Below are 14,632 nucleotides of genomic sequence, written 5' to 3'. Positions count from 1 at the left end.
TCTGTATAGATAAATGATAGAATTTGTAAATGATCAAATTGAATACAATAGTCAATAAAATATCTAAGTTAAATCACAGTATAACATGGTACATTCTCAAAAACATAGTATATATTAATATATTCTTTTTTCTCAGCAAAAAAATGTAGCTACAGGGTTTTAAAAATCACTTCTGTTCATGCAGTCACAGACTTAAGTATTAGCGCCTTGATGCTCGATGACACAACAGGCTTCAGCACTCCTGATTGGTGTAAAATGACCTCATTCCAAACAGTGGAACTGTTTCCATGGTTTCCACTGTTGGGGAGCTGGGACGAGCGAGCTACCTCAAGGAAAGATGGCCGCCCTGGGTACTAAGCTTTAGCTAGAGTACAACTACACAAACCCCTCCACCGCAAGCCTCTGGGATTTCAATCTTCTAAACATGCAATGATTTCTGGGCTTTTCCAAGGTGTAGGGGGGCAGAAGGATCATGGGGACGACAAAACATCTCTCTATAACTATGATAAATTCTTTCCAAAATATGTCCCCTTGACAAAGCAGTATGTGCAGTAGAGAAAAGTAAAATGACAGCCTGTCTTTGTTCAGAAGTGGAAGGTGTTTTTTTTGGGGGGGGGGGGCTGGACTCAAAAGACCGTCTAACCTGTTGACATGTGACGACATGCACAAACCCAACTCGACGACATAGTCCCTCACATAGCAGGATCAAGCCCCATCAAGCCCTCCATTCCAGCCAGGATCAACAGCATCCCAAAAAGGATTACAAAGTCTAAAAGTTCTACATCATGTCAAAGCTACATTGAACTAGGAGAAGCTGGGGGTTCGGCTGTGGGCTGGTCTCAGAGTGAGAGAGCTGAGGTGAATACGTCATTCCCATGGAGAGCATGACGCTGCATGACACAGCTCTTTTAGATGACCCACACAGAGAAACACCAAAGCATGGTACGGACTATGGTTTTGGTTTAACTATGTATTTTGGCACTTTAATGCACGGTCTGTTTATTCTCTGTTTGACACCTGTTGAGTTGTTCATAAGGTGTAGCTGAGCAGGGTACTGTTACACACTACTAGTTCTACTAGTTCTTCACAGATCCGTATTGTGTAGAGATGAGTGGATCTGAGCAGTGCCTGGCCTAGGTCCACCCCGGGGAACAAGCCAACAGGCCTACAGGTTGTCACATAACTCAGCACTCCAAGTACTGTCAGTCTGCCATTGTATTATCATCACATTAAAGAGGGCAATATTGCTATTGATGACTTTTTTAATGACAGAACACAGTTACATCTCTATGTCCCACATAGTAGACTCCACTCCCACATAGTATTCCCCTCATAGTGGTATTACTACATCCGTCTTGCTGTGAAACTACATTTCTAATAATGACAGTAGTCAGGTATTGGCACAGTATTGTTCTTCACCATGGTATAATAACTATTGTGTGCTGTAATGACGGCACGTGGAGGGCTTATGGCTTATGGCTTTATGCGATGACCAATTGTGCTTCATAAGATGCATCTCCTTCACACTGGTGAGTGGGTCTTCCAAGCAGGAGGGCATGAAAGGCCATGACAACTATTTTCAAATACACTGCTCAGGGTTTCAATGACTCCTAATGACTAAAGCTAAGCTGTCCTGATTCCTCCACATAATAACGGAATGTTTTACATCTTCAATGTAATGTCAGAGATTTTCTCACTCAGTCCTCTCAAGCTTATTTGAATATTATGCAGCCATCTAGTGCCAACTGTAGATATTGCAACCAATAATTTCCTCCATCCTCTCTCCTAATAGAGAATGTTGTATTGCTCACGTGTGAAATACTATACAGATATACTCATGAAAACAGATGACTGGAAACCAATTTGGCTTAAAAGCTGTGGAGTAGAAATTTGGCACTGCTTTTTAAAGGCTTCTCATGTCCAAGTTCAGCCCCAGCCGACCTCCCTGCTGCCTGAAATACTAACAGAACAACACATAGATAGAATAACTAAGAAGCTTTCAGGAGAAGAAAGAAAGAAAGAAAAAGACGGAAAGAAAGATCTCGCTACGTGTCTTTTTTTCTTCCGAATGTTCCGTTTGTGTCTGGAACACAGTGATGTCATCGTGCTCGTCAGCGGAATGACAAGAGTCTCTGTTCTGAGTTCTGATCGGACCAGAGGAGAAAGGACAGGCTCCGATGAGGTGGCGGAGAAAGTCTCCTGTTAAATCTAATTGGACAAAAGGGTTTGTAGTAAACATGACATCATGGGGGTTGGTATCCTTCCCTTCCGGGGGGCTTCGGTCGCGCTAGATGGCCCTGAAGATGTCATGAGGTCAAAGTCATGTCACTGTCCTCCCTGGCCAATGAGAGATGGGAAGCCAGACAGATCATGTGTAAGAGAGAGGTGACTGCATTGCTTTTATATCAACCAACTTACAAAAGGGGAGAGAGATGAAGGGGGGGACTCTCCAACGTGAGGATGCAGTCTACCAATCCAATTCAAAAGGGGATGATGTGACATGTCCCTCAGCCAATGGGGACAGGAGGGCTAGAGTCTGTGGGAGTATTAAACAGGCGTTGGATCCTTACAGGAGCAGGCCGGTCTCTCCGCTACCAACGAGGTATGTTCAGTCAGAACCAGAGGGAGGGAGACGAGCGCGTGTGTGTGTGTAAACATGACATCATTACTCACAGTTTGGAGACTTGTCTTATCCATTGTTCTGACTGGGGGAAGAGAGGAGGACCGACGATGACATCACAAAGCTCAGTTCCGACCGGAGGAGGAGTTCTGGAGCTGCTATCGCCCCAGACGACATGGCCTCGCCCTCACTCTCGGTGTCATGGGACCCCTCCAGGCGGATGTAGGTGACCCTGGTGTGGCGCCTCACCGTGGCCCTCACCAGAACACGCACCAGGGACCGGGTTACTATGGTTCCGCTATCACCCACAGCGGAGACAGCCATGGTACAGTCATCCCTAGTTGTTCCTGTAGCGATGGTCACTAGCTGATGGTCATTTGTAGTCGCCATAACAGCAGTCTCAGTTGCCGTGGCATCCCCCGTTACCATGGCACCGCCTTTGGTAACAGTTGCCATGGCGTCGGTGGTTTCAGCGGCGCCGGTGTCGGCTCGCGTGTCTCCCTCTCTCGTCTCCCCCTGTCATACCTCGCTCTCCAGGCTGGAGAAATGGGCGGAGCCTCGTCGGGAGCATAGGCTCTTGGCCTTGAGTGGCAGGTGGGGGGAGTAGAAGCGTCCGGGCTGAGGTACTGACCGTAGTCTCTGGTACAGGAGCTTAGCACTGACCGAGGCAGAGGACGAGGAGGGAGGAGGAGGGATGGGCACCGGCAGGGAGGAGGATGAGGAAGGGGCACTAGGTTGGGGTTGAGGGGGCGAGAGAGAGGGCTGAGGGGGGTGGTCCACTAACACTCCTGGCTGCTGTGTGCTGAGACTGGCCTGGCTGCCTGACTTGGCCTGGCCCTGGTCTGGTTTGGGAGGGGGTTTGGGCCGTGAGCCCCCGCTGAAGCTGTGGCAGTGGGGGAGCAGCTCCTCCTGGCTGTGGGACAGGGCCGTGCTTCCTCTCTTCCCATGGCCGTGTGACCGCCCTTGGGGGTGCGGGTGCACATGGGGGTGGGGGTACTGACTACATGAACATGACACCCCAGACCCCTGGTTCCTGTCTCGTGCGCGTCCCTTGCCCTTCCCCCTTCCTCCCCTTTTCCACTTCTTCTCTCCCTTCATTGGGAGTTTGTCCACAGACCAGTACCGTCGGGGGGGCGGGAGGTTTGCTGGAGGAGGGGGCCACTGGGACCCCAGACCTCCACTCCCTCCCCCTGACGCCCACCCTACTCCTGGCCCTGAACCCCAAGAATCTCCCCCCACCCCCCCCCAGCCCTCCACTCGCCCTAGTATAGAGTCGTCTCTGCTGTTGATGCTGCCCCCTTTCTCTCTGGAGGGGTATGTGCCGAAAAACCAGCTCCCTCCCCCTATCCCCCTGTCCCACTATTCCCTGGTCCTCCAGCCCCCCACTCCCTCCCTCCCCTCCCTCCCCTCCCAGTACCTCTCAAATCGCCCAAACTCCCCTGATGAGCCCTCATCAGAGTAACTCTCCTCTGCTCTTGCCCTGTCTCTTTCTGACTCTGACACAGCACCTCTCCCACTCGCCCTCCTCACCCTCTCCTCCACCCGTTCCCTCGCTCTGTCTCTCTGCCTCTCCTCCCCCACATCTTCCTCTTCATCCTCCTCAGAGTCCCACTCATGGAAGGAGAGCCCCTCCTGGGTGTTAGCCCTGCCTTTCTCATAGTGCATCAACAGAGGCCTCTTCTCTCCTTCTCTCCCTCCCTCCCTTCTCTCCACCCCTCCACTCCTCCGCCTCTTGGAGAGTGGGATGAGGGGAGGCAGGGAGGAGGGGTGTGTTCCAGAGTTGGGGTCCCCCCCTTCCCCGTTTCCTCCGCTCACCCAGAACTTGACCGAGGCGGGGAGTTTGGGGTAGAGCTTACTGGGGGGTCGATGTCTGGAGTGGGAACGGGATGATTTGGGCCGCCTCTCCCTGCTCCTACTGCTATCCTCCTCTCTATCACCCCCCTCTTCCTCTTCTCCCTCCCTCCTTCCTCGCTCCCTCTCTCCTGCCCATGCTGACTCTCTCCCTTTCTCCCCAAAAGTACTACGATACTGGGTTGGAAAGGAAGAGTAGTCTGGCATCCCTCCTTCTCTCCCTCCATCCCCCACTCCCTCCCTATCTGCCTCCACATCCCCCTCTTCTTGCTCAGAACGCCCAGACGATTTCTTCCTCTTCTTCGTCTTCAGCGCCTTCTTCTTCCTCTTCTTTTTCACCTTCCGTCTCTTCCTCTCTTTGTCTCGCTCTCGTTCCCTGTCCTCCCTCTTTTTCCTCTTCTTCTTCTTTTTCTTCTTCTCTTTATCTTTCCTCCTCTTCTTCTCTCGTTTCCTCTCGTCATCTCCTCCTCCACTGCGATCCCTCTCTCTCTCACCCCAGCCCGCCCACCACTCCTGTAACTGGGCCAACTGGCTACCTCCTCTCTCCCTCTCCCTGTCTCTCTCCCCTCGGGCAGGGCGTGGTTTTCGGGGTGGTATAGGTGGTGGCTGGCGCCCGTGACTGAGGGAGCGAGAGGAGATAATTGAACGCTGTCTGTCCCTCCCCCTCCCCAGGAGAAGACTGGACTCCTCCGTCAGCTCCTCATCCTCATCATCCTCCTCTGCGTCCAAACCTTCCCGCGTGCTCTGAGAGGTCAAGGAGGAGGAGGAGGAAGGAGAGGAGGAGCGAGAGGAGGAGGTAGAGGAAGAGGTGGACGATGTGTTAGAAGAAGAGGAAGAAGTTGAGCTGGTGTAGGGGAGTGAGGTGGAGGGGGAAGGGGGAGTGTAGGTGGGGGACATGGGCACGGTTACTGAGAGTGGGAGAGGAGGAGAGAGGGGGCGTCCCCTCCTCCCTCCACCATCCCTCGCTCCATCCCTTCCTCCTCCCCTGCGCCCCAGCGGTAGGATGTTCTCGTACAGAGGCCCGCCTGGCTCTTTGGGCTTCTTGGGCCGGCGCTTCCTCCAAAAGGATGAGGGGAGAGGGGGGGAGGGTTGTGGCAGCGGGGGGTTAGTGGGTAGAGGGACTGGGGTCACGCCCACGGCTTGGCTTTTAGGAGGCAGCCGAGGCGTCCCCAAAGGTTTGACCCCTCCCTTCCCCTGACACCCAGCACCACCACCTCCCACCACCCTCTTCCCCACCCCCTGGTCAGGACCTTTCTCTGAGTAGAAGGCCACAGTGGCGGGAGGGGGTTGAGGGTGGCTCCTGGGGGCTGTTTTGGGGGTCTGGGACCCTGCCGGCTGGTCCATACAGGGCCCCAGACCCTCAGGGTCGATGGGTCCATAGTAGCGTTTATATCCATCCAGCCCCCCACCACCACCACCACCACCACCAACCCCCACTCCTCCAGCTGTCGTGCCCCAGGTTGGAGCCACTTTCTGGGGGAAGGGCCCCATGTCTGCGACGGCCCCGCGGACGGCCATGGGGTTGGTGGCGGTCCCGGCCTTGGGCAGCCTCCAGCGGTCCACCACGGCCAGTCTGCGATCGGGCCGGGGGAGGAATGTGGAGCAGGGCAGGGGCGCCCCCAGCATGGGAGTGTTGGAGGGCCCCAGCGCCGTCCCAGAATGCACCACGGTGGGAGGGGATCCAGGCATCTGTGTTTTGTAGACGGGCTGTGACTGTTGCTGCTGCGCCATGGTCAGGGCCGGGTTGGTTGACGACGCACCGACCAAGTGTGGCGGGGGCGGGACTGTTACCATGGTGCCATGATGGTGGGGGAGCATAGCCATGGAGGATTTGGCCCCACCCAGCGTGGTTTCATCCTCAAAGCTACAACAACTGTACATGCCCTGGTAGAGAGGGAGAAATAGAGAACAAGCGGGGAATGGTAATGAACATTCAATCATGTATTAATAGAATCAAATCAAACATGCCCTATGTGACTGAGGGACGAGCAGTTATCAGTCAAGATGTATGCATGATATATATTAGTATGTGTTGTTTCTATCAAGGTCATCGTCAAGGTTACCATACATCCTGAGTGTGAGAGGAATTGAATTCCAATGAATCCTGTGAATTGACTGAGTGGAAATGGAATTGACCTCAACATACAGGTCACACAAACACATCACACATGCACGGACACATGCACACGACACACATACATAAGATACCTCTATCGCTTGACCCCCCACACACACACACCATTTCCCACCACACAAACTCACCCTACTGATGGCCAGTAGGAAGTCCAGTCTCCCGGAGCTGGTAGCCATGCAGTGTCTGAGCCTCCAGTAGACCAGGTGCTCCCAGGCAAATACCAGCAGACTGAGCCCCATAGCCACCAGCAGCATGTAGAAGACACCTGCCATGTTGTCTATGTCCAGCTTACTGCTCATCACCTCAATCTTATCATTGTGACAGATACCAGACAGCCACAGACGCTCCAGCATCTCAATCTCATCTGGGGAGGGGGGAGAGGGGAGTGAAACAGGGAGAAGGGGAATAGGGGTAGGGACAGGGAGAGATCGGGGATAGGTAGAGGGAGAGGGACAGGAGAGATGGGGGATAGGGAGAGGGACAGGAGAGATGGGGGATGGGGAGAGGGACAGAGAGAGATGGGGGGGGAGGGGATAGGGAGGGACAGGAGAGATGGGGATGGGGAGAGGGACAGGAGAGATGGGGGATAGGGAGAGGGACAGGAGAGATGGGGGATAGGGAAAGGGACAGGAGAGATGGGGGATAGGGAAAGGGACAGGAGAGATGGGGGATAGGGAAAGGGACAGGAGAGATGGGGGATAGGGAGAGGGACAGGAGAGATGGGGGATAGGGAAAGGGACAGGAGAGATGGGGGATAGGGAAAGGGACAGGAGAGATGGGGATGGGGAAAGGGACAGGAGAGATGGGGGATGGGAGAGGGACAGAGAGAGATGGGGGATAGAGAGGGACAGGAGAGATGGGGGATAGGGAGAGGGACAGGAGAGATGGGGGATAGGGAGAGGGACAGGAGAGATGGGGGATGGGGAGAGGGACAGAGAGAGATGGGGGGGGGGGAGGGGGATAGGGAGAGGCACAGGAGAGATGGGGGATGGGGAGAGGGACAGGAGAGATGGGGGATCGGGAGAGGGACAGGAGAAATGGGGGATGGGGAGAGGGACAGATAGAGATGGGGGATAGGGGTAGGGACAGGGAGAGATGGGGGATAGGTAGAGGGAGAGGGAAGGAGAGATGGGGGATAGGGAGAGGGACAGGAGAGATGGGGGATGGGGAGAGGGACAGAGAGAGATGGGGAGGGGAGGGGATAGGGAAAGGACAGGAGAGATGGGGGATGGGGAGAGGGACAGGAGAGATGGGGAATACGGAGAGGGACAGATAGAGATGGGGGGGGATAGGAGAGGGACAGGCAGAGATGGGGGATGGGGAGAGGGACAGGAGAGATGGGGGATCGGGAGAGGGACAGGAGAGATGGGGGATGGGGAGAGGGACAGAGAGAGATGGGGGAGGGGAGGGATAGGGAGAGGACAGGAGAGATGGGGGATGGGGAGAGGGACAGGAGAGATGGGGATAGGGAGAGGGACAGGAGAGATGGGGGATGGGGAGAGGGACAGAGAGAGATGGGGGATACGGAGAGGGACAGATAGAGATGGGGAAGGAAGGGGATAGGGAGAGGGACTGGGAGAGATGGGGATCGGGAGAGGGACAGAGAGAGATGGGGAAGGGAGGGGATAGGGAGAGGGACTGGGAGAGATGGGGGATCGGGAGAGGGACAGAGAGAGATGGGGAAGGGAGGGGATAGGGAGAGGGACTGGGAGAGATGGGGGATAGGGAGAGGGACAGAGAGAGATGGGGATAGGGAGAGGGACAGAGACAGATGGGGAGGGGATAGGGAGAGGGACAGGAGAGATGGGGGATGGAAAGAGGGACAGAGAGAGATGGGGGATAGGAGAGGGACAGAGAGAGATGAGGGATAGAGGAGAGGGACAGAGAGAGATGGGGGATTGGGAGAGGGACAGGAGAGATGGGGAGGGGGATAGGGAGAGGGACTGGGAGAGATGGGGGGGATAGGGAGAGGGACAGAGAGAGATGGGGGATAGGGAGAGGGACAGAGAGAGATGGGGATAGGGAGAGGGACAGGAGAGATGGGGGATACGGAGAGGACAGAGAGAGATGGGGAGGGGGATAGGGAAAGAGGGACAGAGAGAGATGGGGGATGGGGAGAGGGACAGAGAGAGATGAGGATAGGGAGAGGGACAGAGAGAGATGGGGGATTGGGAGAGGGACAGAGAGAGATGGGGAGGGGGATAGGGAGAGGGACTGGGAGAGATGGGGGATAGGGAAAGAGGGACAGAGAGAGATGGGGGATAGGGAGAGGGACAGAGAGAGATGGGGGATAGGAGAGGGACAGAGAGAGATGGGGGATAGGAGACGGACAGAGAGAGATGGGGATAGCAAGAGGGAGAGGGGGACAGAGAGAAATGGGGGGATAGGGAGAGGGACAGAGTGAGATGGGGGATAGGAGAGGGACAGAGAGAGGTGGGAGATAGGAAGAGGGACAGAGAGAGATGGGGATAGCAAGAGGGACAGAGTGAGATGGGGGATAGCGAGAGGGACAGGAGAGATGGGGATAGGGAGAGGGACAGGGAGAGATGGGGGATAGTGAGAGGGACAGGGAGAGATGGGGGATAGCAAGAGGGAGAGGGGACAGAGAGAAATGGGGGATAGGGAGGGACAGAGAGAAATGTGGGATAGGGAGAGGGACAGAGAGAGATGGGGGATAGGGAGAGGGACAGAGAGAGATGGGGGATAGAGAGGGACAGAGAGAGATGGGGGATAGGGAGAGGGACAGGGAGAGATGGGGGATAGGGGAGAGGGACAGGAGAGATGGGGGATAGGGAGAGGGACAGGAGAGATGGGGGATAGGGAGAGGGACAGGAGAGATGGGGGATAGGGAGAGGGACAGAGAGAGATGGTGGATAGGGAGAGGGACAGGGAGAGATGGGGGATAGGGAGAGGGACAGAGAGAGATGGGGATAGGGAGAGGGACAGGAGAGATGGGGAGGGGATAGGGAGAGGGACAGGAGAGATGGGGGATAGGGAGGGGCAATAGAGAGATGGGGATAGGGAAAGGAAAGGGCAATAGAGAGATTGAGGATAGGAGAGGGACAGAGAGGGATGGGGGGGGAGGGGGATAGGGAGAGGGACAGAGAGAGATGGGGATAGGGGAGAGGGACAGAGAGAGATGGGGGATAGGGAGAGGGACAGAGAGAGATGGGGAGGGGGGGGATAGGAAAGGGACAGGGAGAGATGGGGGATAGGGAAGGGGACAGAGAGAAATGGGGATAGGGAGAGGACATAGAGAGATGGGGGATAGGGAGAGGGACAGGGAGATGGGGGAGGGGGGATAGGGAGAGGGACAGGGGAGATGGGGGATAGGGAAGGGGACAGAGAGAAATGGGGGATAGGGAGAGGGACATAGAGAGATGAGGGCAGAGGGGATAGGGAGAGGGACAGGAGAGATGGGGGATAGGGAAGGGGACAGAGAGAGATGGGGGATAGGGAGAGGGACAGAGAGATGGGGGATAGGGAAAGGGACATAGAGAGATGGGGGAGGGGCGGGGGATAGGGAGAGGGACAGGGAGAGATGGGGGATAGGGAAGGGGACAGAGAGAAATGGGGGATAGGGAGAGAGAGAGGGAGAGATGGGGGAGGGGAGGGGATAGGAGAGGGACAGAGAGATGGGGGAGGGGCGGGGGATAGGGAGAGGGACAGGGAGAGATGGGGGAGGGGGATAGGGAGAGGGACAGGGAGAGATGGGGGATAGGGAGAGGGACAGGGAGAGATGGGGATAGGGAGAGGGACAGAGAGAGATGGGGGATAGGGAGAGGGACAGGAGAGATGGGGATAGGGAAAGGGACATAGAGAGATGGGGGAGGGGGGGGATAGGGAGAGGGACATAGAGAGATGGGGGATAGGGAGAGGGACAGAGAGAAATGGGGGATAGAGAGAGGGACAGAGAGAAATGGGGGATAGGGAGAGGGCAATAGCGAGATGGGGGATGGGGAGAGGGCAATAGCGAGATGGGGGATAGGAGAGGGCAATAGCGAGATGGGGGATAGGGAGAGGGATAGCGAGATGGGGGATAGGGAAGGGGACAGAGAGAAATGGGGATAGGGGAGAGAGAGAGAGAGATGGGGATAGGGAGAGGGACAGAGAGAGATGTGGATAGGGAGAGGGACAGAGAGAGATGGGGGAGGGGCGGGGGATAGGGAGAGGGCACAGAGAGAGATGGGGGATAGGAAGGGGACAGAGAGAAATGGGGGACGGGGGAGAGAGAGAGAGAGATGGGGAGGGAGGGGATAGGGAGAGGGACAGAGAGATGGGGGGGGATAGGGAGAGGGACAGAGAGAGATGGGGGATAGGGAAAGGGACATAGAGAGATGGGGGAGGGGCGGGGGATAGGGAGAGGGACAGGGAGAGATGGGGGAGGGGGATAGGGAGAGGGACAGGGAGAGATGGGGGATGGGGAGAGGGCAATAGAGAGATTAGGGATAGGGGGAAAGGGCAATAGAGAGATTGAGGATAGGGAGAGGGACAGAGAGGGATGGGGGAGGGGAGGGGGATAGGGAGAGGGACAGAGAGAGATGGGGGATAGGGAAGGGACAGAGAGAAATGGGGGATAGGGAGAGGGACAGGGAGAGATGGGGAGGGCGGGGGATAGGGAGAGGGACAGGGAGAGATGGTGGGGGATAGGGAGAGGGACAGGGAGAGATGGGGGATAGGGAGAGGGCAATAGAGAGATTAGGATAGGGAAAGGGAAAGGGCAATAGAGAGATTGGGGATAGGGAGAGGGACAGAGAGGGATGGGGGAGGGGAGGGGGATAGGGAGAGGGACATAGAGAGATGGGGGATAGGGAAAGGGACATAGAGAGATTGGGGATAGGGAGAGGGACAGAGAGAGATGGGGGATAGGGAGAGGGACAGAGAGAGATGGGGGATGGGGAGAGGGACATAGAGAGATGGGGGGAGAGGGACAGAGAGATGGGGGATAGGGAAAGGGACAGAGAGAGATGGGGGATAGGGAGAGGGAAGGAGAGATGGGGGATAGGGAGAGGGACAGAGAGAGATGGGGATAGTGAGAGGGACAGGGAGAGATGGGGGATAGCAAGAGGGAGAGGGACAGAGAGAAATGGGGGATAGGGAGAGGGACAGAGAGAAATGGGGATAGGGAGAGGGACAGAGAGAGATGGGGGGATAGGGAGAGGGACAGAGAGAGATGGGGGATAGCGAGAGGGACAGAGAGAGATGGGGGATAGGGAGAGGGACAGGGAGAGATGGGGGATAGGGAGAGGGACAGGGAGAGATGGGGGATAGGGAGAGGGACAGGGAGAGATGGGGGATAGGGAGAGGGACAGGGAGAGATGGGGGATAGGGAGAGGGACAGAGAGAGATGGTGGATAGGGAGAGGGACAGGGAGAGATGGGGGATAGGAGAGGGACAGAGAGAGATGGGGGATAGGGAGGGACAGGGAGAGATGGGGGAGGGGGATAGGGAGAGGGACAGGGAGAGATGGGGGATAGGGAGGGGGCAATAGAGAGATTAGGGATAGGGAAAGGAAAGGGCAATAGAGAGATTGAGGATAGGGAGAGGGACAGAGAGGGATGGGGAGGGGAGGGGGATAGGAGAGGGACATAGAGAGATGGGGGATAGGGAGAGGGACAGAGAGAGATGGGGATAGGGAGAGGGACAGAGAGAGATGGGGGATAGGGAGAGGGACAGAGAGAGATGGGGAGGGGCGGGGGATAGGGAAAGGGACAGGGAGAGATGGGGGATAGGGAAGGGACAGAGAGAAATGGGGGATAGGGAGAGGGACATAGAGAGATGGGGAGGGCGGGGGATAGGGAGAGGGACAGGGAGAGATGGGGGAGGGGGGATAGGGAGAGGGACAGGGGGAGATGGGGGATAGGGAAGGGACAGAGAGAAATGGGGGATAGGGAGAGGGACATAGAGAGATGGGGGAGGGGCGGGGGATAGGGAGAGGGACAGGAGAGATGGGGATAGGGAAGGGACAGAGAGAGATGGGGGATAGGGAGAGGGACAGAGAGATGGGGGGATAGGGAAAGGGACATAGAGAGATGGGGGAGGGGAGGGGGATAGGGAGAGGGACAGGGAGAGATGGGGGATAGGGAAGGGGACAGAGAGAAATGGGGGATAGGGAGAGAGAGAGAGAGAGAGATGGGGAGGGGAGGGGATAGGGAGAGGGACAGAGAGATGGGGGAGGGGCGGGGGATAGGGAGAGGGACAGGGAGAGATGGGGGAGGGGGATAGGGAGAGGGACATAGAGAGATGGGGGAGGGGCGGGGGATAGGGAGAGGGACAGGAGAGATGGGGGAGGGGGATAGGGAGAGGGACAGGAGAGATGGGGGATAGGGAGAGGGACAGGGAGAGATGGGGGATAGGGAGAGGGACAGAGAGAGATGGGGGATAGGGAGAGGGACAGAGAGATGGGGGATAGGGAAAGGGACATAGAGAGATGGGGAGGCGGGGGATAGGAGAGGGACATAGAGAGATGGGGGATAGGGAGAGGACAGAGAGAAATGGGGGGGATAGGAGAGGGACAGAGAGAAATGGGGGATAGGGAGAGGGCAATAGCGAGAGGGGGATAGGGAGAGGGCAATAGCGAGATGGGGGATAGGGAGAGGGCATTGTAGCGAGATGGGGGATAGGGAAGGGGACAGAGAGAAATGGGGGATAGGGAGGAGAGAGAGAGAGAGAGATGGGGATAGGGAGAGGGACAGAGAGAGATGTGGATAGGGAGAGGGACAGAGAGAGATGGGGGAGGGGCGGGGGATAGGGAGAGGGCAATAGCGAGATGGGGGATAGGGAAGGGGACAGAGAGAAATGGGGGACAGGAGAGAGAGAGAGAGATGGGGAGGGGAGGGGATAGGAGAGGGACAGAGAGATGGGGGATAGGGAGAGGGACAGAGAGATGGGGGATAGGGAAAGGACATAGAGAGATGGGGAGGGGCGGGGGATGGAGAGGGACAGGGAGAGATGGGGGAGGGGGATAGGGAGAGGGACAGGGAGAGATGGGGGATGGGGAGAGGGCAATAGAGAGATTAGGGATAGGGAAAGGGAAAGGGCAATAGAGAGATTGAGGATAGGGAGAGGGACAGAGAGGGATGGGGGAGGGGAGACTAAATGGATAGGGAGAGGGACAGAGAGAGATGGGGGATAGGGAAGGGGACAGAGAGAAATGGGGGATAGGGAGAGGGACAGGGAGAGATGGGGGAGGGGCGGGGATAGGGAGAGGGACAGGGAGAGATGGTGGAGGGGGATAGGGAGAGGGACAGGGAGAGATGGGGGATAGGGAGAGGGCAATAGAGAGATTAGGGATAGGGAAAGGAAAGGGCAATAGAGAGATTGAGGATAGGGAGAGGGACAGAGAGGGATGGGGAGGGGGGGGATAGGGGAGGGACATAGAGAGATGGGGGATAGGGAAAGGGACATAGAGAGATTGGGGATAGGGAGAGGGACAGAGAGAGATGGGGGATAGGGAGAGGGACAGAGAGAGATGCGGGATGGGGAGAGGGACATAGAGAGATGGGGGATAGAGAGAGGGACAGAGAGAGATGGGGGATAGGGAAAGGGACAGAGAGAGATGGGGGATAGGGAGAGGGAAGGAGAGATGGGGGATAGGGAGAGGGACAGAGAGAGATGGGGAGAGGGACAGAGAGAGATGGGGGATAGGAAAGGGACTTAGAGAGATGGGGGATAGAGAGAGGGACAGAGAGAGATGGGGAGGGAGGGGGATAGGGAGAGGGACAGAGAGAGGTGGGGGATAGAGAGAGTGCAATATAGAGATGTGGGATAGGGAGAGATGGACAGAGAGAAATAGGGAGTAGGGAGAGGGACAGAGAGAGTTCGGGGATAGGGAGAGGGACAGAGAGAGTTCGGGGATAGGGAGAGGGACAGAGAGAGTTCGGGGATAGGGAGAGGGACAGAGACAGTTGGGGGATAGGGAGAGGGACAGAGAGAGTTGGGAGATAGGGAGAGGGACAGAGAGAATTTGGGAATAGGGAGAGGGACAGAGAGAGTTGGGGGATAGGGAGAGGGACAGAGAGAGATGA

At 56.5% G+C, this 14,632-nt stretch overlaps 1 protein-coding gene across 1 annotated transcript in view; it reads right to left on the bottom strand.

The window, feature by feature from the left end:
• Positions 1-3,979: 3,979 nt before the first annotated feature.
• Positions 3,980-14,632, bottom strand: part of LOC115117877 (glutamate receptor ionotropic, NMDA 2D-like) — a 228,546-nt gene continuing 217,893 nt past the window's right edge. Inside the window, exons 14-16 of the mRNA XM_065006515.1 lie at positions 6,734-6,969; positions 5,780-6,355; positions 3,980-5,665 (exon numbers count right to left, since the gene is read on the bottom strand). Coding sequence (XP_064862587.1) covers positions 3,980-5,665; positions 5,780-6,355; positions 6,734-6,969 — 2,498 coding nt within the window. The remainder of the gene's footprint in view (positions 5,666-5,779; positions 6,356-6,733; positions 6,970-14,632) is intronic.

Source organism: Oncorhynchus nerka, linkage group LG3 (assembly GCF_034236695.1).
Source record: "Oncorhynchus nerka isolate Pitt River linkage group LG3, Oner_Uvic_2.0, whole genome shotgun sequence".
Taxonomy (NCBI): Eukaryota; Metazoa; Chordata; class Actinopteri; order Salmoniformes; family Salmonidae; genus Oncorhynchus; species Oncorhynchus nerka.
This window is presented reverse-complemented; position numbering and strand designations above follow the sequence as displayed.